Source organism: Hyperolius riggenbachi, chromosome 5, assembly GCF_040937935.1.
Source record: "Hyperolius riggenbachi isolate aHypRig1 chromosome 5, aHypRig1.pri, whole genome shotgun sequence".
NCBI classification, from domain to species: Eukaryota; Metazoa; Chordata; class Amphibia; order Anura; family Hyperoliidae; genus Hyperolius; species Hyperolius riggenbachi.
Window position 1 is genome coordinate 436,720,506 of NC_090650.1, and position 23,845 is coordinate 436,744,350.

The 23,845-nt window shown below is 46.8% G+C and overlaps 1 protein-coding gene across 6 annotated transcripts in view; it reads right to left on the bottom strand.

Annotated features, from left to right (window-relative positions):
* The window catches only part of TSNARE1 (t-SNARE domain containing 1), a 557,339-nt gene that overhangs the window by 287,003 nt on the left and 246,491 nt on the right, over positions 1-23,845 (bottom strand). For all 6 annotated transcript variants that reach the window (XM_068238108.1, XM_068238109.1, XM_068238105.1 and 3 more), the window contains 3 exons: positions 17,201-17,291; positions 14,131-14,205; positions 11,976-12,032 (listed from right to left, as the gene is read on the bottom strand). In XM_068238108.1, coding sequence (XP_068094209.1) covers positions 11,976-12,032; positions 14,131-14,205; positions 17,201-17,291 — 223 coding nt within the window. The remainder of the gene's footprint in view (positions 1-11,975; positions 12,033-14,130; positions 14,206-17,200; positions 17,292-23,845) is intronic.

Below are 23,845 nucleotides of genomic sequence, written 5' to 3' on the forward strand. Positions count from 1 at the left end.
CTTTACCACAAGCGCCTTTTAGGGCAATGCATCGGGCCCCGTAAAAGTAGGAAAACATGACACGGAGCATGAATCTGTGAATTGCAGTCCACGGAACTTAGAAAGCTGCTGTTTTAGAGCCACCTAAACATCTAAAGCTCTGGATGGCGATGGAGATTGTTCAGCAGTTATGACATCCAACGTATTGGCTGTATTTTCCTTGTGTACCTGTATTATTTATTTTATTTCCTTGTCAACAGTTCTAATCTCAGGTTTCTGACAATTTTTTTATTTTTACTTGTCTCATTGCAATCCTCTTGCTGAGGGGGTCGGTGACGCTGAAGACCATCAATCCTCGGTTTGGGTTGCAGCTACAAAGCGTGAGAAGCGAGAAGAATTCCCCAGACGTAATTATAGGCACGATCACGTCACTTCTCCGGGGCCTTGCACTGTAAATAACAATTTCACAGTCCTGCTCGCTCCGTGGCTGGTCGCTGACCTCCTCCAGGACACGTTTCGGGCAGAAGGGGGGGGTGATGATTAACTGCGGTTTTCACTCACCGGTCACCAGCGTGTCCATTCACATCAAACACACGCCAGGCTCCTAGACGTAAATGGAAACCTACGCTCGGTGTGCCGTTATGAGATGTTTACCGCGCCAATGACAAAAAGGGCAGCGGGAGTAACTGGAAGGCACTTATTGCTTTTGTTCCCCAGCTCCTTCCTTTCTGAGAATGTAATCACAATGGTTTAAGTACCTCTGGCCTCTGTTTTCCCAGCATGCCCGGGATCGCTGATGAGACGCGGCCAGGTGGACCGCCGGACTTACACTTCAGGGCTGCAAGGTGTAATTAAAACCCAGGACTAGAACGGGGGCCAAAATAATCAAAACATCTCTTGAAATATAGCCAAAGGATGGCTAAAAAACATCCACTCTGCCTTAATATATACTGGAGAGCTGAATTTAAAATGAAAGAGACACGAGAGGAATATGGAGGATGCCATATTCTGGGCGGAATCATGGCTAAATGGCTCAAGCAACTCTTTGTTCAGCTTTGGACAGATGATAGAGTGCAGTTGCCGGGAACAATTGATAAACGACATGTCGGCCAGCATACATCTCAGAGCTTGCTTACAGGTATACACTAGGCTGCCCTTTCGGTCCTCCAAGGACCTTCGGCTAACTGTCCCATGCATTTTCCACTCCTACGCGCCAGCAGGATTTCTCAAGAGCTGCCCCTACACTTTGGAACTCCCTTCCACCGCCGTCAGACTTGACCCATCTTTTAACGCATTCAAGCAGAGCCCTCAAAACCCAACCTTTAAAATGGCCTACCCACCCCCTACCACATTTTAACTCTCTACTGAATAATTATTTTCCCTTCCCCTTGGATCGTAAGCCTTTGTCAGGGCCCTCCCTTCCCTAGTGTATTCTACATGATCGTGTGCTCCTGTCCTAGGACAGCCTCAAACTTGTATTTTTGGGCCTACCTAACCAGCCCAAATCACATGATCATGTATCTTGTACCCTCTCCCTTCCCTAGTGTATACTACATGATTGTGTGCTCCTGTCCTAGGACAGCCTCAAACTTGTATTTTTGGGACTACCTAACCAGCCCAAATCACATGATCATGTATCTTGTACCCTCTCCCTTCCCTAGTGTATTCTACATGATTGTGTGCTCCTTTCCTATGACAGCCTCGTACTTGTATTACTGGGCCTACCTAACCAGCCCAAATCACATGATCATGTTTCTTGTACCCTCCCCCTTCTCTAGTGTATTCTACATGATTGTGTGCTCCTTTCCTATGACAGCCTGTACTTGTATTACTGGACCTACCTAACCAGCCCAAATCACATGATCATGTATCTTGTACCCTCTCCCTTCCCTAGTGTATTCTACATGATCGTGTACTCCTTTCCTATGGCAGCCTCGTACTTGTATTACTGGAACTACCTAACCAGCCCAAATCACATGATCATGTATCTTGTACCCTCTCCCTTCCCTAGTGTATTCTACATGATCGTGTGCTCCTGTCCTATGACTGCCTCATACTTGTATTATTGGGCCTACCTAACCAGCCCAAAATTACATGATCATGTATTTTTTACCTTTGCCTTGTATAACTTTGTCCTCTGTTGTATAACCTTGTTACGTTATGTCTGTAATCCTTTGTACAATCATATGTATTGATTGTCAAGCGCTGCGTAATATGTTGGCGCTTTATGAATAATAATTTAAAAAAAGCCCAATTAAGGTAAAAGACAGCGATGATTGTCCATGTAGACCAATCTCGGCGGATCAGTTTGGACCATAATTGGTTGTAATGGTTAGTTCCACACGATGGCAAATGTAAATCCTGTCAAGATATCCATATGTTGTAGATCTTGACTTCAGTGTCCTCATTTTCCAGCTCCTGGGAGCGATCTGATCAGGAGACCAATGTGCAGTCGCTGAATTCAAATGTGCGCCAACAGCGTTCAATCATTGCTTATCGTAGGGGATCGCTCATTTTCCGTCAACCGCAGTCTAGCTTGTGTACAGAGCGTTACATAGGGTTGGTGGGTGAGAAAATTCCTGGAAATTGATTTAAAAAAATGTTCTGTTTTCACTTCACCGGTTATTAAAGCACAATGAACCCAGATAGCGCATTTCTTCTCTACCCAGACTTTTTGTCTTCGCTAACGAGCAGGCCCTTACAGACAAAGATGGTTTCTCGCAGCAGTCAGCGGCCTCGTCTGCTGAAGTTATGAGAGCGTATTAAAAAAGGATGAGGTGCCAGGATCAGCAGGAAGTAGAGAGGCGAGGATATTGAATTTTTTATCATGGTCTTAGATTACAGAAATGGTTACAATCTGGAACACCGAAGGCGGTATAAAGTCTAACGACGGCTTCAATATGGACATATCAAACACGCTGGAATTACGGTGGAGGGTTGGAACGGACGCTCGAGGGTGAAATTATCATTCTGGTAAGAAAATTTAACGGCAGCAATTTGCCTGGGGACACCTGATTGATTGCGAGAGATCACATGTTGCTGAGCGTGAGAACGCTTCCATCCATAACAGCAGCTAATTTACACAATGAGGGAAATAAAACCAACGTAAGGAGAGGACCCTGGAACACACCACGCTATTTTCACTTCACCTAATCGAGCGAGTGATCAGATCGGTTTTCAAATCTTACATCTTTTTTTCAAAATCTGAGCAGATTTCTGATCATTTTCCAACTAGATATCGAGCGACATATACACAATTTTTATACATATTTTTCAGCCTTGCCTGATCTCCTTCCGATCGCGAAACTTAGGAGAAAATAGAGATTTAATAAGGACCAAGAAGTCATTAGATTTCTCCTTAAAGTAAATGTTAAGTGAAATTTAAATTAAAAAAACCAAAAAATCATACTTGCCTATGGAGAGAGGGGGCTCTCGGCCCTTCCCAATTCCTCTCATAGTCCCCACTTTCCAAGTGCTGTCCCCCCCTGCCAGAGCTTTTTGACGAATTGGTCAAATACAGCTCTGAGTATCCTCTGCAGGCTTCGGGCAGCTCTGTACCCTGCATGCACGCTCTTGCCCATCTTCGGGGCCTCACGTGGCAGGAGATTTGAAGAAGGGTGACAGCGCTGGAACGAAGGGACCTTGAGAGGAACGAGAAAGGCACTATTAGATGATTAGGCTCTATAGCTTTTCCCCTCCTTAGTTGAGTATCTGACTTTTTAATTTAAATTTCACTTTACATTTGCTTTAATGAGAATATCAATACACTGGCAGATGTTCTAACTTGTCTTGACTCAATCCAAAACTGGTAAAAAATGTAGGTAGAGTTGGGACATTAAAGTGTCCGTTTTACCTAGAAATGGTGCGCCCCACACGCCTATCTACTTGGGTCTAGAGGTGTTCCGGCGATGCGACTTCAACCATTCGTTCAGCTCTGAAGCAATCCGTCACGCCGCTGATCTTTCCCTCCAATATAATTTTCATTAGTTCCCCGGGAGTCTCGTGTCCTCCGTAAGTACGGAACATATAGGACGTGACATTGCACACATCGATGACCCATCCAGCTCTGAAGAAAATCCTTATGCTTTTCTGCACATTACACACAATCCTCCTAATATCTCTCAAGGTCGGGAAACGCAGGCAAAATGCTCGCCTTAATCAGATTACCAACACAGCCATCATGCTGGAATCCATGTCAGCGGCTTCTGTCTCGCCTAAGATAGCTCCCGTGGTCTTCATATTATGAAATATCTCGCAAGCAGCCACATCCTCTCCGCAAGGTGACACGCCGGATAAAATTCCCCATCCATTCTCGCACAACAATGGCTTCATCGCGGCCCCGGGCTACTACAGAGATAGACAGGAATAACCTCGCGACTTCAATATCCTCCCTACTAGCGATGTCATGGCGGCCATAACGTTGTATTCGTACATCCAGTGTATATCACAGAGCAGAAGGGATCTCAGACAGGGAAAACTTGACGGAAATAAGAAAAGACGCCCTCGCTAAAAAATATTTCAAACAAGGCTTTCCGACTGACTGTCGGTCTGATTGTCTACTTCTCATGTATGACAGTTTTGTTTTTTTTAAATCACGGATTTAATAATTGGATAAGTAGGGTAGTGTAGCGTATTAGTCATCAGTAAAAGCTGGAAGTTTTGAATCAGGATGATACCATTTATTGGTTAACTTAAAAGAATAATAGTAAGCAAGCTTCCGGCTGTATAGCCTTCGCCAGGCAACAAGTCTGATGAAGGCTACACAGCCGAAAGCTTACTCCTATTCTTTTAAAGAGAAGCTGTACTTTGAAAATCTTACATAAATAAAAGTACCAGCCTGTGTGTCATCTTCTCCTAGCCCCCTCTGTGACATTTTCGCCACTCCCCGCTGCTTTCCTGGTGATAAAATCACTGTTTTATTCATTGTTTTTGTAAACAATGAAGATGGCCGCCAAACAGGAAAGACATAATTACAGAGCAGGTGCCTGTTTGCAGAGGTTCCTCTCAAACGTGACTTGACTTCTGGAAGGTTTCTCCCACTTGTTGCCTTAGCTGCTTGTTTGGGCTTTGAACTGATCTTTCTGCACTCACAGCTGTTCACAAGGTCACAGACAGGCTGGCTGTGAGCAGAGACCTTGCATGTGACTCATATACACAGCACACACACACAGAGCCTGCAGGGGGCGTGGAGGAGGCGTGCAAAACCTCTTCCTATCACAGCAGAGGCAGTGCATTCCTATCTGGGCCAACAAGGCTTGCCAAAGAAAAGAAGATTAGATACATTACAGAGACAGGGCAACTAGAAAAGGCTGCAGTAATCCAGACCACATTAGAACAGGTATAGGAACGAATAGGATACAAGAAGTAAGGCTGGAAGTTTTGTTAGAGTCTCTAAGTTAGCCAATAAAATGGTATCATTCTGGTTCAAAACTTCTTGATTGGATCAGTTGAATTGGAAGTTAAAGTGGACTTGTGTTGTAACTTCCAAAGCGAAAAAGAGCCAGAATGACACTGACTCGTCTCCGCTCTTTTTTCTTACCCATTACAGCAATGGATGACTACTTTATTAAAGTGAATGTAAAGGCAAAAAAAAAAAATCAAATACTCACCTCTGGACAGGAAATGCTCTGGATCCTAAAGAGCCTTCCCCGTCTCCTCCTGCACCCCTCGTTCCAGCGCCGTCACCCCCGTTGTGTGTATTCTGTCAAACGGTTGAATACACATGCATGAGCCCTTGGGGGGATCAGAAGCACATGTGTCCTTGAGTACTCCGCACTGCGCACGTGTGAGCACGCTTTTACGTGCACTCGTAGTACGGAGCCAATGATGGCAAATAAAGACAGGGGTGACGGCACTTTTTATTCACTTTAACCACTTCAGTACCAGCGGTCTCTGCCCCCTTAAGGACCAGAGACCACTGGTACAGAAACGGCAGAATCCCGACTAACCGCTGCACATACCCGCCGCAACCACAGTCACCGCCGCACGTCAGGATCCTGGGCCACCCGCTCTGCTGTCATCTGCCTGTATCTATGACGGCAGAGTCATGTGTGCCGGTCAGGAGCCGCTTTCATTGGCTCCTGACCTGGTCTTTCAATGTAAGCCAATGGCAGCTGACCCGCTCACAGGGCTCTGCCGTCAGACACAGGAAGAGCCAGTGAGCTGCGGCGACAGACGGCTGGAATGAAATGGCGAGATCGGCGGAAACGGCAGATGCGTGCCGTGGCGGCTGATTGAAATCTACGCCCTGCCAGCCAGGTGACCACCAAAACAGGGCGTAGATTTCACTTAGCTTGTTCCTTTCCCTAAAGGAATACTATTGATACCCATGTGTTCTAAAATAACAGTGTACAAATAATGTCTAAGTAGCTGTGTAAACATTTTCCTACTTTTCATGTTAAATATCAGTGGCAAAAACTGTAATTTATTGAGGGTAGGATTTAGCTCTATTGGGACAAATCAATGCTTCAATCTGCTTCAATGCACAGCCAGAGTTGCATATCAGACTACAGAAAGCAAATATCAAACATATCAAACTCAAAGCAAAAACAGTATGAAAAAGCTGTGACAATTAGTTACATTTCCTCTGCTCTCTTCAGACAGGTCAGTCAGAAGCACAGGACACAGGGGCTGCAGCTGTATGGAGCTCTCTTCTCTGTCACACACAGAGCTACACTATAGTTAACTGATCAAGTGTGAGGGGAATTTCCCCTCTCCTCATGGCTCAGTCAGCCATCAGTTTTGGCGTCAGTAAAGTTTGAAAGTATTTTGATAACAGTAAACAAAGAAGTTGCTACTAAAATGTATACACCAGTACTTAGCAGCACTTCCCAAACAATTCCTGTGTCAATTGAAAAAAATATGTGAATCGATAGTATTCCTTTAACCCTCCTGGCGGTCAATTAAAACCGCCAGGAGGCAGCGCAGCACTATTTTTTTTTAAATTATGTAGCCAGCCTAGCACTAGCTACATGACAGCCGCTGAGCTGCTGCATCCCCCTACCCCCACCGTTCGCGGCGATCAGGCCCGTCAGGAAATCCCATTCTAAACAGAATTTCCATTAGGGCAAAGGGAGTCCCGATCCACCCCTCAGCGCTGCCTGGCACTGATTGGCAAGGCAGCGCACGTCGGCATTGCACGGCGAGTAGCGGTGAATCGGCGCGTAGCGGCGGCGATCAGGCACTGCATGCTGCTAGCAAAGTGCTAGCTGCGGTTAATTAAAAAATTGTGCAAATCCTCCTGCGTGGCATAGCCCGAGCTCAGCTCGGGCTTACCGCCAGGAAGGTTAAGTAGTTAAAGTGGAGCTGAACTCTTACTCAGGACAGAAGGATCACAGAGAAATTCACCCTGTATGTTTTTAGAAAATTCAACCTGTCTAAGTCCCCCTCATATGTGACTCATCACAAGTGTAATTTGATCACTCAGCTGTGTCAGTTGGCTGCCTCAGCAGAGCAGCTAATTTGTAAACCAAAGATATTAACCCTATGTCTGCTTTCATGAAAGCAGGAAGTAGGCCGCAAATTTATTGCAGGATTTGTATCAGCTGCAAAAAAGAAATGTTTTTCTTTAAAGGGGAACCTAAACTGAGAGAGATATGGATGTTTCCTTTTAAACAATACCAGTTGCCTGGCAGCCCTGCTGATCTCTTTGGCTGCAGTAGTGGCTGAATCACACACCTGAAACAAGCATGCAGCTAATCCAGTCTGGCTTCAGTCAGAGCACCTGATCTGCTGTATGCTTGTTCAGGGGCTGTGGCTGAAAGTATTAGAGACACAGGATCAGCAGGAGAGTCAGGAAACTGGTATTATTTTAAAAGGAATAATCCATCTCCTTCTCAGTTTAGGTTCCCTTTAAAGTTTATTATGCCACTGCTTATTTTTTAGAACAGAGAGGAGGTTCTAAGTTCAGATCCGCTGTTAAGCAGCCGGGAAGTACTGTGGCAGCTGTGGCATGTAACATACTGTGGCTAACACTGCACTTATTCTCTCTTCACCTCTCCTCTCTGTGGGTAGAAAGTAGAAGTAGTGTCCCCATCAGGCCACACTATAAGGCTCCTCCCACCCACAATCTCTCAGCAGTCTTTGTAAAGACAGAAAACTGCCATGGCCGTTTTTCAGAAAGAGGAAGTGGCTAAAAAATAAAACTTGGATTTTATGTCACAGGTGGTCACTGTTATTTACCCTCTGTTATAAGTTCTTGCATATTCGGGAGTGTTGCATCATGGGAAACTACAGTTGCTCACTTAAAGATGAGATATTGCAAACACCTTAAAGAAGGCAAAACTATATTCAGTACTGCTTTTTTAGTAAGAGGTTGTTTTGGTCTCTTTTAGCCCCCCTTCCACTTTATTTGTGGTTCTGGGTCACCGTGAGCTCTCTGGGTATTCATTTAGAGTAAGAATATGACAGGTGCTCTTTAATTCACAGACCTATATCTTCATCATAACGGCTTTTGTTTCGGCAAAGGTCACTGGTGGTTCCATTTTTGCCCGTCATACTTCAGCTCTTACTGCCCAGAAATACTTTGTGACTTTTTCTCTCGCTCCGAGCCCATTGCCCTAAATAAACACCCTGCACCGGGCGCATTCTAATCCATGGCGGAGCGGAGACATCGCCATCACACGCACCTCTCCGCAGCCGCACAACCAGTTTGTCACATTGACCCAGAAAGAAACGCAGGCAGCCGGCAGATGCATTTGGTATGAAAGCGAGGCAGAGCCCTCTGAAGTTAAACAGAACAAATCCATTTAATAGCGGAAAACCGGCACTTTCAATTATGTTCTGCAACAGCCCTCAGATACTCAGCGCAGCTTCCAAAGCGGGACTTCCTGTGAGATGTAAAATAAGGGAGGGGAGAGCACTATAGGGGGATGAACATCCAGAGTGTTCATTCTGCTGAGCGGATCCACCCGCTATCACTGATACAGCAAACACAGGGATTAAAATAGAAAGAATAAAAAAAGGTATACAAGGATGAGAGCAAGACACTCAGGCAGAGACTGCTGCAATGCAGGCGTGACATTATTACTGTCATAACTTACAGAGCTTACCTAAGTGAGCAACAAATCTAACCACAGAAGCACCTGCCGGGAGTCTCATGTCACACTTCACATTTACATAAGTGTGAAAGAATTCAATGTACAAGATCAGGTTTATTCTTTTATTGTTGTTCAGCTTAACCACTTCAGCACCAGAGGTTTATATACACCCCCCCCCCCCCCCCCCCTTGTGACCAGGCCGTTTTTTACAATTCAGCACTGCACAGCTTCAACAGTTTATTGCTTGGTCATACAACTGAATGTCATAAAAATGAATATTACCTCCTTTTCAGATCAAATTTTTGGCAAGAAAACAGTTTTCATTTTTGTATCCCCCCCACCCGTTAAATTGGCCCTAGACTAAGATACAAACAATAGACTTTACATACATATTTATTTATTTATTTGTTGTATTTATAAAGCGCCAGCATATTACGCATATTACATAGACATATGGCTAGGACAGGGATTAGATTGTGAGCTCCTCTGAGGGACAGTTAAGTGACAAAACGATATAATCTGTACAGCGCTGCGGAAGAAAGCAGAGCTATATAAATATTTTTTTATCAAATAAATAAACAGTAAACAGCCTGCCAGCGCCAATCGCTGGCTGGCAGGCTGATTGCTGGGGTCCGCTGTGCTGGCTGACGGGAACGAGGAACGAGAAAGCCGAAACCGTGCGTTAGGCAGTCAGGAAGTGGTTAAAGGGCCACTATCACGAAAAATTGTACAATTAAAAATACATGCATACAGATAAGAAGTAGGTTTCTTCCAGAGTAAAATGAGATATAAATGACTGTTTTCCTATGTTGCCTACACGTCAGTTTAACACTTACCTGCTCCAGTGCTGCTTCGGGTCTCCTCCGGCCTCCCTGACAGCTGCACGCTCTATGCTGCACTGCTCTGGTTCTGAATGCAGGTCACATGATCGGGAGCTGGAGATCTGGAGCACAGAGCGTGCAGCTGCTGGGAAGAACAGAAGACAGAGACCCAACACATCGCTGGAACAGGTAAATATTACACTTCTCTGCAAGGTGGGGAAAGGTGTGTAGGTGTGTGTTTGGGTTTCACCAGCCATATAAGGGGGTCACATTCTAATTTTGCTGGGGGGTCCAGTGGGTTGTTGTTGCACTGTCACCAGTATGCTCCTCTGGATGGGAGGGCTGTATGCTGCTGTTCTTTTACTACTTACAACGATACACAAAGCTCACAAGGGCCACATAAACTGGCAAGGAGGGCGGCCCGCGGGCCTTCAATTTGACCTCTTTGGCCTAGGCTGTGACATCACTGGGAGGGCGGGGCTACACACCAATATATAGATACAGGTAGCGTTTCTGATGCTGTAAATAAGAAAATTACCGTAAAAGTGGGCATCTAAATTTTTTTACTGCATTCTACTACAGTAGAGTCATTTATGCAGAAAAGGCAGGGATTGCCTGATATGTGAGATCGCCTGATGCCCGTAATCCTCCAGGCGCTGGTCTTCTCTCTCCTGAAGCTCTCAGCTGCGTCCTGATACAGCTGCCCAGGATGTCACCTGACCTGCATCAAGTCACGTGACCCATCTGAGCCGTGGGCGGAGCAAAGCAGCTTGGAGCCGCAGGAGGGAATACAAATAACGCTCAGAGGAAGTGCAAGTCTGCCGTGCACCACATCACTCTGACTTTCAACCACCAATCCCCCCCCCCCCCCCCTCGGGCTCACGTGATCCAATGTGGGTCAGGTGACATGCTATGGGGCTGTATTAGAACGCAGCGAAGCAGATGAGAGCTGCAGCAGAGAGAAGACCCAAAGCCCGAAGGTTTCAGACGTCATTTCTGCTGAGCACCACTTTGCAAATACAGGGAGAGACTGCTGGAACTTTACTGTAGATGTCACTACAGTGCCTCTTTAAAGTGTACCCAAGACAAAGGGCAAGAAAACAATGATACATACCTGGGGCTTTCTTCAGGCTGATCGCTTCCTCGCCACAGTCCTGCGCTGTCTGGATCCTCTGAAATTCGCTCCAAAAAGTCCTTCAGACTGGGGCCAGTCCGCACGCGCTCCAGTGGCCGGGAGTGTACTGCGCAGGCACAAAACTCTCCCGGCGATGAAAGCACAACGGGGGCGCCTGCGGCTCGGCTGCAGTAAACCCCAAAGGACTTTCCGGGGCAAATTGCAGAGGACCCTCATCCAGGCAACTCTGTTATCCCTACAGCTAAGTTAAAAGCCGGGGTCCTAGTTCACAGAAGAATGCATTCTGTTGCTTAGTCAACGACACTGCGCAGAAGTACCCAGGTAAACGTATGTGTCCGAACTCTGGCCCTGTAACATGCATAGCGTGCTCCTAATCCCCAGATAGGTTTGATGCAATGAATGTTCGCATGTCTGCACTATGCTTGATACAGGGCCAGAGTTAGGACACCTACGATTACCTGGGTACTTCTGCGCAGTATAGGTGACTAAGCATAAAAATGCATTCCTTTGTGAACTAAAACCCCGGCTTTTAGCTTAGCTGTAGGGATAACAGTGGCGCCTGGATGAGTGAATTTGTGAATGCATTTATTTGAACATTTGCACGTGAGAGTGCAAAGGGTTAATTGTTTTTTGCTATTTTTCTGGCCACACCCCTTTCAGCACCTCCCTTTCCTTAATAACTTTATTTAAATGTCCTAACTAGAGGCAATGTGCCTGGATATATGTGTTTTTTTCTTGCAGAGGATCCTGACAACACCGAGGGAGTGATTAGCCTGGAGGAAGCCCCAGGTATGTATAATTTTTTTCTATCCAGCCCATCTTGGGTTTCCTTTAAATATTCAGTACAGCTTTAATCCCCTAGAAGAAATACGGAGTCTTATCCGATCATCCCTGCCAGAAACTCCCTTTATACAGCACAAAGCGCAGGTTGTGACAGATTTGCAGGAAAATAAAAAGTAAACAAGTGTCTTTAAGTTTAATGTGATAGCAGACGGTACTTACTTGCTTGAGATTTTTCTGTCCGCCGCTGAGCAATGATTTCGACTTATCTGCTAGTTTCTGTGGGGCGAGAAAGAGAATCCGTCATTTATATTCCCAGCGCTCGCCGGTGACATGATTGCGCTGGGAGATGTCTGCGGGAAAACCGGCTCCTCAGCACAATGCATTATTCAAAGGCAGGCGAGTAACGGGGAGGGGGGTTTAAATGTTTAAAAAGTTTCAAATATATTTAAACGTTTTCCACTCGTCTATCTCTCCAGCGCTCGGGGGCATCTCTGTCCCGGTAAACACCAAATGCAGATTAAAAGGAAAAAACCAATACTATTTCTATGCAAATTCTCATTTTTTAAGTGACCGTGAAGGAGAGCGGAGCAGTACAATCTGAGCATATAATGATAAATGACATCATCAGAAGTGGCCTCCGGTGAGAAAATTATTCTGAAACTATTTTTTCCCCCCTCTGGAGCTCCAACAAGGAGAATAATATTAAAATTAGCAAAGACTGTCAGGAAAAGGCCACACCCCCTTATTTGTACTCGGCTAATGATCCAGGCTTATCGGACCAAAGCAGATGGTAAATGATATGCAAATTATTCAGAGTTGGCGTAGATTTGTGCAAGATTTAAATGCAAATGTATGACGCTTGAAAATGGATCTGAGGTGATCCAACTGGTCTATTTTCAAGCTGCAAACGTTTGTATTTAAAGGTTTACTAAAGTGTAGAAAAAAAATCAGTTTACCTGACCTGAGGCTTCTTGCAGCCCCTTGGAGTCATCCTGTACCCGTACCGTTTGTCAGAGTCCCTCTATTGAGCAGCGGCAACCCCCTTAACCTCTTAAGGACCGCAGTGTTAAACCCTCCTAAAGACCAGGACATTTTTCTTAAAAAGGGGGTCTGCAGGGCCGCACAACACAGCACACAAGTAATTCCCCCCCCCCCTTTTCTGCCCACCAACAGAGCTCTCTGTTGGTGGGGTCTGATCGCTCCCCAGTGTTTGTTTATCAAGTGTTTATACATTTATTTTTATAATAAATTTCATTATTTTATTTCTTTTTTTCTAAACTCGGCCTCCCTCCCCCAGCCAGCCAATCAATGTGATCGGCTGTCATAGGCCTCTGATCCCCTGGAGGTCGCTGATCACAGCGCTGTACGGGTAATTAGATGGCGGTTTCACTAACAGTCTCCTAGCGGCAATCGCCGCTGGGAGGCTCTGCTCCGCCTACCAAGCGGAGACGCACGCGCGCACAATCTCCTGCTAAACAGGCGTAAGGCGGTCCTGGGGCTGCCGCCGCAGCCATTGGCGTGACGCGGTTGGCAAGCAGTTAAAGCTGGCCGATCGCCACCAGTTGGAACTTGGAAGTAGTAATTTTTGCATACTGCGCATAACGCTCACAGCCTTGGGAGCACGGTGAGGAGGGGAATGCCCGGGCAGCTTTGCGGAGTTGCAATTGGTGGCCGGAGGGACTCAGAAAGGTTGGTGTGGGCACAGGGCGACTCCAGAGGGCTGCAAGAACCCCCAGGGAAGTTAAACTGACAAAAGACGCAGACGTGGACGTGCGATCAGGCTTAGGAAGCCACAAGTGCGACATACTTTAATTATGGCCAGTTCTAAAGCAGTTAGGAGGACAACTGAAGACAGAGGTATATGGAGGCTGCCATGTTTATTTCCTTTTAAGCAATATCAGTTGCCTGGCAGCCCTGCTGATCCTCTGCCTCTAATACGTTTAGCCATAGCCCCTGAACAAGCATGCAGCAGATCAGGTGTTTCTGACATTATTGTCAGATCTGACAAGATTAGCTGCATGCTTATTTCTGGTGTGATTCAGACACTTCTGAAGCCAAATAGATCAGCAGGGCTGCCAGGCAACTAGTATTGTTTAAAAGGAAATAAACATGGCAGCCTCCATAGTATTCTCACTTCAGTCCTCCTTTAAGGGGATTGTCAAATACATATTCAAACTCTGCAAGGTATTTTCCGCAGCTATGGCTGGCGCCACGTTTCTGGAATGCCCTCCTTTCCTCAGAGGCATCAGAATCGGCAGGACTGCATTTGATTGGCCGAGTTTCGTGGTGCACAGAAATTGCATTAAATCTGCAGGCAAGACAAACTCATTAGCATCTTCACACGTTTATAAGATGCCCGTCATTGAATCCTTACCTTCTGCACGCTGCCATAGCGCTGGATGGAGTCAGATAACTGGCTTTTTATCCTGTCCAGCTGGAGGCGATCTTGCTGTAACGACACAGACCGTTCATATTCAGTATGATCAGACGCCCACTTTGATTACTTTTTCAGAATATTTATTATTTCACAATATTTAAACATAAAAAAAACCTCAAAAGAAGAGATTTTAAGGCTTCTTTCACAGTGCGACATTAAAGTCACATGTTAAAACAACATTGAACCTCCTTAGCGGTAACCCCGTGCTGGACATGGGGTAAGCCGAGCAGGAGGAATTCTCAGGCCCCGCTGGGCCGATCTGCATAATTTTTTTTTTAATACACGCAGCTAGCACTTTGCTAGCTGCGTCTTACGATCGCCGCCGCCCTGCGCCGATTCGCCGCTACCCGCCGCATCAGAGGGTGCCCCCCCCCCCCCGAGACCCGTGCGCTGCCTGGCCAATCAGTGCCAGGCAGCGCTGAGGGGTGGATCAGGACTCCCTCTGACGTCATGACGTCGGTGACATCATCACGGCCCATCGCCATGGCAACGGGGGCAGCCCTCATGGAAATCCCGTTCAGAACGGGATTTCCGAATGGGCATATGCGCCGGCGGCGATCGGCGCATACGGGGACGCCGCAGGGAGGGGGGGAAGCATGTAGCCAGCGCTAGGCTAGCTACATGCTTAAAAAAAAAAAAAAGGTTAAAAAACCGCGGGAATCATACCGCCAGGGAGGTTAACGCAGAATAACTCGCTGCAATGAAAAATCAATGCCCCATTCACAGTGCACACGTTGCGTTGGTGTCTAAAGCTGCACGTTAAGTGAAAGTGCTGCATGCTGTGCGTTATACACGTTATTAGCTGCGTTGGAATGTTTGCACGTGCTCAGTAATGACTTGGAAGCATACTTTTCATTTGTATGCTCTACTGTATGCGATGATAACAGGGCATTAAGTTGTGTTGCGACTATTTTGGGGCGTTGCGTTGTAATTTGCGTTGCGAACGTCGCATAAAACCGCAACGTCCTACTGTGAAAGAGGCCTAACACTTGCATCTAAAAGGAGCACCTGGTATGAGGAAACGCGGATTATCGGTAATTATACATATAAAGATAGCTTATGAACGATTCTTTGTATCAACAATCACAAATGGTGGTTTGGGACCACTCATGGACCTAATTTGATTAAACAATCCAATCAAATTAACGAAATCGATCTGAATATCGGATCGATTTCATTAATCTGATTGGATAGGAGATTTTTGCCCATTAGTGTTCCCAAACGATCATTTCCAATCGTTCCTACAAAGAATCGTTCATAAATAATTGTTCGGGAAATTGTAGGGTTAGTACCTTCAGAGTTAAAGTCTGTGCAATTTTTTCCCCAACTCCAGGAACCCAAAATTTGTTCCACTTTAGACTCCTTGACTCCGACTCTTCACAGAGTTGCTATACAACAAAGGCTGTGGAGTGAGAGCACACCTGCTGAGAGCGCGCTGGCCATTGTGCACTGAGAGAGTGACAGTGTGGCTCTAAGAAAGGGGTTCTTCACGAAGAGAGTGGTTAAAATCTGGACTATCTTACCTCAGGAAGAAGTTATGGCAAACTCTATATCTGCATTTAAGGAGGGCTTAGATCAGGGGTAGGGAACCTACGGCTCTTTTGATGGCTACATCTGGCACGCAATTAGTGTAGCCATCAACTTAGTGTGGTAGCGCAAGTAACATTTTCAAAGTAGGCACACTACTGCTGTAAGCATGCACTACTACTCTAACTTACTCACGCTACCCCAAAACTAATGGCTGCTCCAATTGTCCCACTCTGGGCCCTGTCAGGTCCAGTGACTTTGTAGGATGAGATTCCCGCACTTTGATTGACCCAATAGGCTGCATGTCACTTGACAGGGAGCGTATTGGGCCAAACTGCAGGGATCTTGTCCTACAAAGTGAATTAACCCCCAAGTCAGCTAGCTAATTGTACAAGCTGTTAGTTGGTATTTCTCCTGTCTGGCTCTCCGGGAAATTGTTGATGTTGCTGAAACCCAAGAGAAGCTGAAGACGTGTCTGACACTTCCGCTGCCCCGGAGGATACAATATGTATATATCACCACGTGCAACAGGGACGTGAGCCATCTGCTCCACATGCGCACTGTCCCAGTCTGAAACATTGTGTGGCTCTCACAGAATTACATTTGTAAAATACGTGGCGTTTATGGCTCTCTCAGCTAAAAAGGGTCCTGACCCCTGGCTTAGATGCTTTATCCTTGCATTGAAGGGCATCCACGGCTATAATTTTTAGTTAATTCCCGGAAGAGTTGATCCAGGGATTTATCTGACTGCCATCTGGAGTCGGAAAGGATTTTTCCCTTTTAAAGAGACTCTGAAGTCTCTTAAAAATCATCTTCTTATTATAAAATCCTGTGTAAAATGATAGCCCTACCTAAACCGCCGCATCCGCGCCGCTCTAATCTAACTTAATCCCCCCAATCTCCCCGGGGGGCAACCCCCCGGGCAGCGCTTCCGTGAGAGGCAGAGCTATGAGCCGCAGCCCTGCCTCTCAGCGCGTCTGTCAGCCCGGATCGCTGCCTCTCCCCCGCCCCTCTGTCTTCCTTCACTGAGAGGGGCGGGGGAGAGGTGGAGATCCGCCGCTGATAGACGCGAATGGAGGCAGAGCTATAGCAGCAAAATCTACGACCAAGAAAGTCGTGGATTTTGCGGGGGAGAGGGAGGGGGGAGTTATGAGGGATTTAGATAAGAGTACAGCGGCGGGGATGCGGCGGTTTAGGTAGGGCTATCATATTACACAGGATTTTATAATAAAATGAGGATTTTTAAGAGACTTCAGTGTCTCTTTAAGGCTAACTTGGCTCAGGCCTTGTAAGTTATTTATTTATTTTTTATTTTTTGCCTTCCCCTGGATCAACAAGGATATGTGCAGGTTCAGGGTGGCGTTTATTTATTTATTATGATTATGTGGATGGACTTGATGGAAAAATGTCTTTTTTCAACCGAACTATGTATGTAACAATGTGATTTACAGGCGCACATTAAGGGGGGAGGGGCACGTACCCGAGAAGATCCTCTCACAATCTCCGACAGCTGGCGAATGGATTTGGTGCTGGAAGTTATAGTGCTGTTGGTCTCCTGCTGTGTGAAGTGTCTGAAAATAAAGAACAAGCAGTGGGTGTTAGAAGGGTAACTGCACTTCAGCTTTCCCTCACAGAACGACGCCGTGGTCAGTGATATAAACAGGCAGCAGATGTGAGGTCACAGGTAAGCACAAGTTTATTAAAGAGGCAGTGAAAATATCGTGATGAACTTTTTGTTTTACAATATCCATTTTTAAGTAATTTACCCATTGTTAGGGCTTCTCTCCCCCTGATTTACATTCTGAAATGTATCACTGGTGGCAACCTCTTTAGTCCTGTCAGGTGCAGCTCTGTGGAATATCTGTTTCTGAGAATTCTGAAGTCAGTTAAATTCATTCAGTCTCCCTAATGCTCTTGGAGAGGAATTCCTCATAGTTAAACACTACAGGGCCTCTTTACTGCATTCTGCTATATGCCACTACAGGGCCTCTTTACTGCATTCTGCTATGTGTCACTACGGGGCCTCTTTACTGCATTCTGCTATATGTCACTACAGGGCCTCTTTACTGCATTCTGCTATATGTCACTACAGGGCCTCTTTACTGCATTCTGCTATGTGTCACTACAGGGCCTCTTTACTGCATTCTGCTATGTGTCACTACGGGGCCTCTTTACTGTATTCTGCTATATGTCACTACAGGGCCTCTTTACTGCATTCTACTACATGTCACTACAGGGCCTCTTTACTGCATTCCACTATATGTCACTACAGGGCCTCTTTACTGCATTCTGTTATATGTCACTACGGGGCCTCTTTACTGCATTCTGCTATATGTCACTACAGGGCCTCTTTACTGCATTCTGCTATATGTCACTACAGGGCCTCTTTACTGCATTCTGCTATATGTCACTACAGGGCCTCTTTACTGCATTCTGCTATATGTCACTACAGGGCCTCTTTACTGCATTCTGCTATATGTCATTACAGGGCCTCTTTACTGCATTCTGCTATATGTCACTACAGGGCCTCTTTACTGCATGCTGCTATATGTCACTACAGGGCCTCTTTACTGCATTCCACTATATGTCACTACAGGGCCTCTTTACTGCATTCTGCTATGTGTCACTACGGGGCCTCTTTACTGCATTCTGCTATATGTCACTACAGGGCCTCTTTACTGCATTCTGCTATATGTCACTACAGGGCCTCTTTACTGCATTCTGCTATATGTCACTACAGGGCCTCTTTACTGCATTCTGCTATATGTCACTACAGGGCCTCTTTACTGCATTCTGCTATATGTCACTACAGAGCCTCTTTACTGCATTCTACTATATGTCACTACAGGGCCTCTTTACTGCATTCCACTATATGTCACTACAGGGCCTCTTTACTGCATTCTGCTATATGTCACTACAGGGCCTCTTTACTGCATTCTGCTATATGTCACTACAGGGCCTCTTTACTGCATTCTGCTATATGTCACTACAGAGCCTCTTTACTGCATTCTACTATATGTCACTACAGGGCCTCTTTACTGCATTCCACTATATGTCACTACAGGGCCTCTTTACTGCATTCCACTATATGTCACTACAGGGCCTCTTTACTGCATTCTGCTATATGTCACTACAGGGCCTCTTTACTGCATTCTGCTATATGTCACTACAGGGCCTCTTTACTGCATTCTGCTATATGTCACTACAGGGCCTCTTTACTGCATTCTGCTATGTGTCACTACGGTGCCTCTTTACTGCATTCTGCTATATGTCACTACAGGGCCTCTAACATGCATCCTCACTTGCATACTAGTCTAAGAGCCCGTTTCCACGGGGATAGTGATGCGAATGCGGCTATCCTCGGGAATTAGATTGGACTCAGGCGCACGTACAGCAGCACGGAGCTGTTCCTGCGTGAGGGTAAAAGCTGTGCACAAGCATCTCGGAGCTATTGGGCATGAGCAGACCGTACTCACAACGTGGCCACGCCAGCACACTGAAGGGAGCGCAACCACAAGAACATACCCAGCAAGCTCTGGCCGGACATGTTCAGAGGAACCCTGCATGGAATTATACATCCCCTCCCCTTCTATAAGCAACATATGCAGCCCCCCACCATGTGTACCATCCATATACAGCAGCCTCCTTCATATACAGCTCTCTTGGGCACCAACTCCCCTATTTCCATGTATTGCTCTCATTTGTGTCCTCTCTACCATGTTCAGCTGCCCCCCATTGGCTGCAGCCGCCCAAGCCTCAGGCCTTTGCGGCCTTTCCAGAAATCAGGCCCTGATAGGAACAGCAACTTTGAGGACAATGGGGAAGCCTTTGGATTAGAAGACGCTCTAGGGCCATAAGACACACCTAGATTTAGAGGACAAAACCAGGGAGGTGGGGGGAAATATATACTAAACCCGGTGTATCCATGGTGAAGGGCATCTTGTGGATTATGCCCCCTTGTACCTCGTGTCCTCCTGTCTCCCCCATGTGTCTGTCCGCCTCTGTCCTGTCCTCCTCTATGCCCCTTTATGTCCCCGTGTCCTCTGTTTGTCCCAGTGTCCTCCTCATGGGCACAGTACAGGGAGTGAGACCCTAACATTGCGGCGGGTAGGAGGTTTGTATTGGCAAGTCAGGAACTCTCTGCATTTGAATTATAAGATGCAGTGACTTTTCCCCCCATTTTTGGGGGAGAAAATGTGAGTCCAAAAATACTGTAATTCTCTTTTTTCTCAGTGTTACACATTTTGAAGAATCCTAATTTCCATACCAAAATCACTGTAGGTGTGTGTAGTGACCCATAAATACTGGTGTGCCCATTTTTCTTGTACATAAAAATTCTTCTATAGCACAACTCTTGCGACATAACGGCATGTGGGTAGTATATCCGCCCGCTGACAGGTCCTCTGATCATGTGACTGAGCGGTGTCTATGAACGCACATGATGCCACATAACGGCATGCAGGTTGTGTGTCTGCCCGCTGACAGGTCCCCTGGTCGTGTGACTGGGTGGAGTCTATGAACGCACATAATGGCATGTGGGTTGTGTGTCCGCCCGCTGACAGGTCCTCTGGTCATGTGACTGAGCGGAGTCTATGAACACACATGATGCCACATAACGGCATGTGGGTGGTGTGTCTGCCCGCTGACAGGTCCCCTGGTCGTGTGACTGGGTGGAGTCTATGAATGCACATGATGCCACATAACGGCATGCAGGTTGTGTGTCCGCCCGCTGACAGGTCCTCTGGTCATGTGACTGGGTGGAGTCTATGAATGCACATGACGCTACATAACGGCTTGCAGGTTGTGTGTCCGCCCGCTGACAGGTCCTCTGGTCATGTGACCGGGCGGAGTCTATGAACGCACATGATGCTACATAACGGCATGCAGGTTGTGTGTCCGCCCGCTGACAGGTCCTCTGGTCATGTGACTGAGCGGAGTCTATGAACGCATATAACGGCATGTGGGTTGTGTGTCCGCCCGCTGACAGGTCCTTTGGTCATGTGACCGAGCGGAGTCTATGAACGCACATGATGCCACATAACGGCATGTGGGTTGTGTGTCTGTCCGCTGACAGGTCCTCTGGTCATGTGACTGAGCGGAGTCTATGAACGCATATAACGGCATGTGGGTTGTGTGTCTGCCCGCTGACAGGTCCTCTGGTCATGTGACTGAGCGGAGTCTATGAACGCATATAACGGCATGTGGGTTGTGTGTCCGCCCGCTGACAGGTCCTTTGGTCATGTGACCGAGCGGAGTCTATGAACGCACATGATGCCACATAACGGCATGTGGGTTGTGTGTCTGTCCGCTGACAGGTCCTCTGGTCATGTGACTGGGCGGAGGCTATGAACGCACATGATGCCACATAACGGCATGTGGGTTGTGTGTCTGTCCGCTGACAGGTCCTCTGGTCATGTGACTGAGCAGAGTCTATGAACGCATATAACGGCATGTGGGTTGTGTGTCCGCCGGCTGACAGGTCCTCTGTGGTCATATGACTGAGCGGAGTCTATGAACGCATATAACGGCATGTGGGTGGTGTGTCTGCCTGCTGACAGGTCCTCTGGTCATGTGACCGGGCGGAGTCTATGAACACACATGATGCCACATAACGGCATGTGGGTTGTGTGTCTGTCTGCTGACAGGTCCTCTGGTCATGTGACTGAGCAGAGTCTATGAACGCATATAACGGCATGTGGGTTGTGTGTCCGCCGGCTGACAGGTCCTCTGTGGTCATGTGACTGAGCGGAGTCTATGAACGCATATAACGGCATGTGGGTTGTGTGTCTGCCTGCTGACAGGTCCTCTGGTCACGTGACTGGGCGGAGTCTATGAATGCACATGATGCCACATAACGGCATGTGGGTTGTGTGTCCGCCCGCTGACAGGTCCTCTGGTCATGTGACTGGGCGGAGTCTATGAACGCACATGATGCCCCATAACGGCATGTGGGTTGTGTGTCTGTCCGCTGACAGGTCCTCTGGTCATGTGACTGAGCAGAGTCTATGAACGCATATAACGGCATGTGGGTTGTGTGTCCGCCGGCTGACAGGTCCTCTGTGGTCATGTGACTGAGCGGAGTCTATGAACGCATATAACGGCATGTGGGTTGTGTGTCTGCCTGCTGACAGGTCCTCTGGTCATGTGACTGGGCGGAGGCTATGAACGCACATGATGCCACATAACGGCATGTGGGTTGTGTGTCTGTCTGCTGACAGGTCCTCTGGTCATGTGACTGAGCAGAGTCTATGAACGCATATAACGGCATGTGGGTTGTGTGTCCGCCGGCTGACAGGTCCTCTGTGGTCATGTGACTGAGCGGAGTCTATGAACGCATATAACGGCATGTGGGTTGTGTGTCTGCCTGCTGACAGGTCCTCTGGTCACGTGACTGGGCGGAGTCTATGAATGCACATGATGCCACATAACGGCATGTGGGTTGTGTGTCCGCCCGCTGACAGGTCCTCTGTAGTCATGTGACTGAACGCATTACACAGATCAGCAGTTCCCGGGATCAGATCCTCACATTGAAGGAAGGCGTTAGGCGCTATAAAACACAGTTATGTAACGCCGATCCCCAAAACGCTGCTTAAGCCGCGCTTCACCGGAGAAGCCTCATTAAAAAGAAATAAGAGGCAAGATTTCCCATTGTTCAGCATCTTCTGCTCATTTAATAAACAAGAGGCGGAAGACATTTAATTATTGTAATTATTAGTACACCCTGGGTGGCTTTCCTTTCCCGGCTACAAGAGTTAATTATCGAGGACCGCGGTGACGAGACTCAGAGGACACCCCATTGGCTGCGCTAAAAAGGGCGGCCGGCCGACAGTGACGGATGCTACGATAATAATATCTACTCGCCTCCAATATTTACCGGTCTACGGCCTCACCGGGACACGGCTGCAATCCACAGCACACTCTTCATACAGCAGCCTGGCCAGGAGTCCACACCGCACCACCTTCACAGCAATATACTGACATATAATAATAATAGTAATAATATGGTATAGTAAATTAGACTGACTATGGTAGAATTAGATTGTGAGATCCTCTAATGTCCTACCGTGTTATTATTATTATAATGTATTTATATAGCACTGACCTCTCCAGCAGCACATTGCAGAGTACATAGTCATGTCACTGACTGTCCTCAGAGGAGCTCACACTCTAATCCTACCATAGTCATAGTCTAATGCCCTACCATATTATTATTATGTATTTATATAGCACTGACATCTCCTGCAGCACATTACAGAGTACATAGTCATGTCACTGACTGTCCTCAGAGGAGCTCACACTCTAATCCTTCCATAGTCATAGTCTAATGTCCTACCATATTATCATTATGTATTTATATAGCACTGGCATCTTCTGCAGCACTTTACAGAGTACATAGTCATGTCACTGACTGTGCTCAGAGGAGCTTACAATCTAATCCTACCATAGTCATAGTGTAATGTCCTGCCATATTATTATTATGTATTTATATAACACTGACATCTTCCGCAGCACATTACAGAGTACATAGTCATGTCACTGACTGTCCTCAGAGGAGCTCACACTCTAATCCTACCATAGTCATACTGTAATGTCCTACCATATTATTATTATGTATTTATATAGCACTGACATCTTCTGCAGCACATTACAGAGTACACAGTCATGTCACTGACTGTCCTCAGAAGAGCGCATTATCTAAACCCTATGATCCTCCTTATTAATCCAGTTGACTCTGACTCTTTGTGACCGTATGTACTTCTGCACGCCTGATGCATGCGTCAATCACTGCTGCTCCTTTCGGCTGTTGCATAGGCATGTTCATAGCTTCACATATGTTGTCTATCCATCTTAGCCTCTGTCGTTTTCTTCTTTTACCCTAAAGCATCAGAATTCAAGAATTCATCCATCCATTATTTCCTGTATTTTTTGGACTATAAGACTCACTTTTTCTACACCAAAAGTGGGGGGGGGGGGGGGGGGGGGGGGGAGTCACTGCGTCTTATAGTCCAAATCCAGAGAGTTCCTGACTTGTGAACGGCTGCCAACACGAACCTCCAACCTGCCGCAATGTCGGGGACTCCCTGTACTGTGCCCGTGCAGAGGATGACACAGGGGGACAAACAGA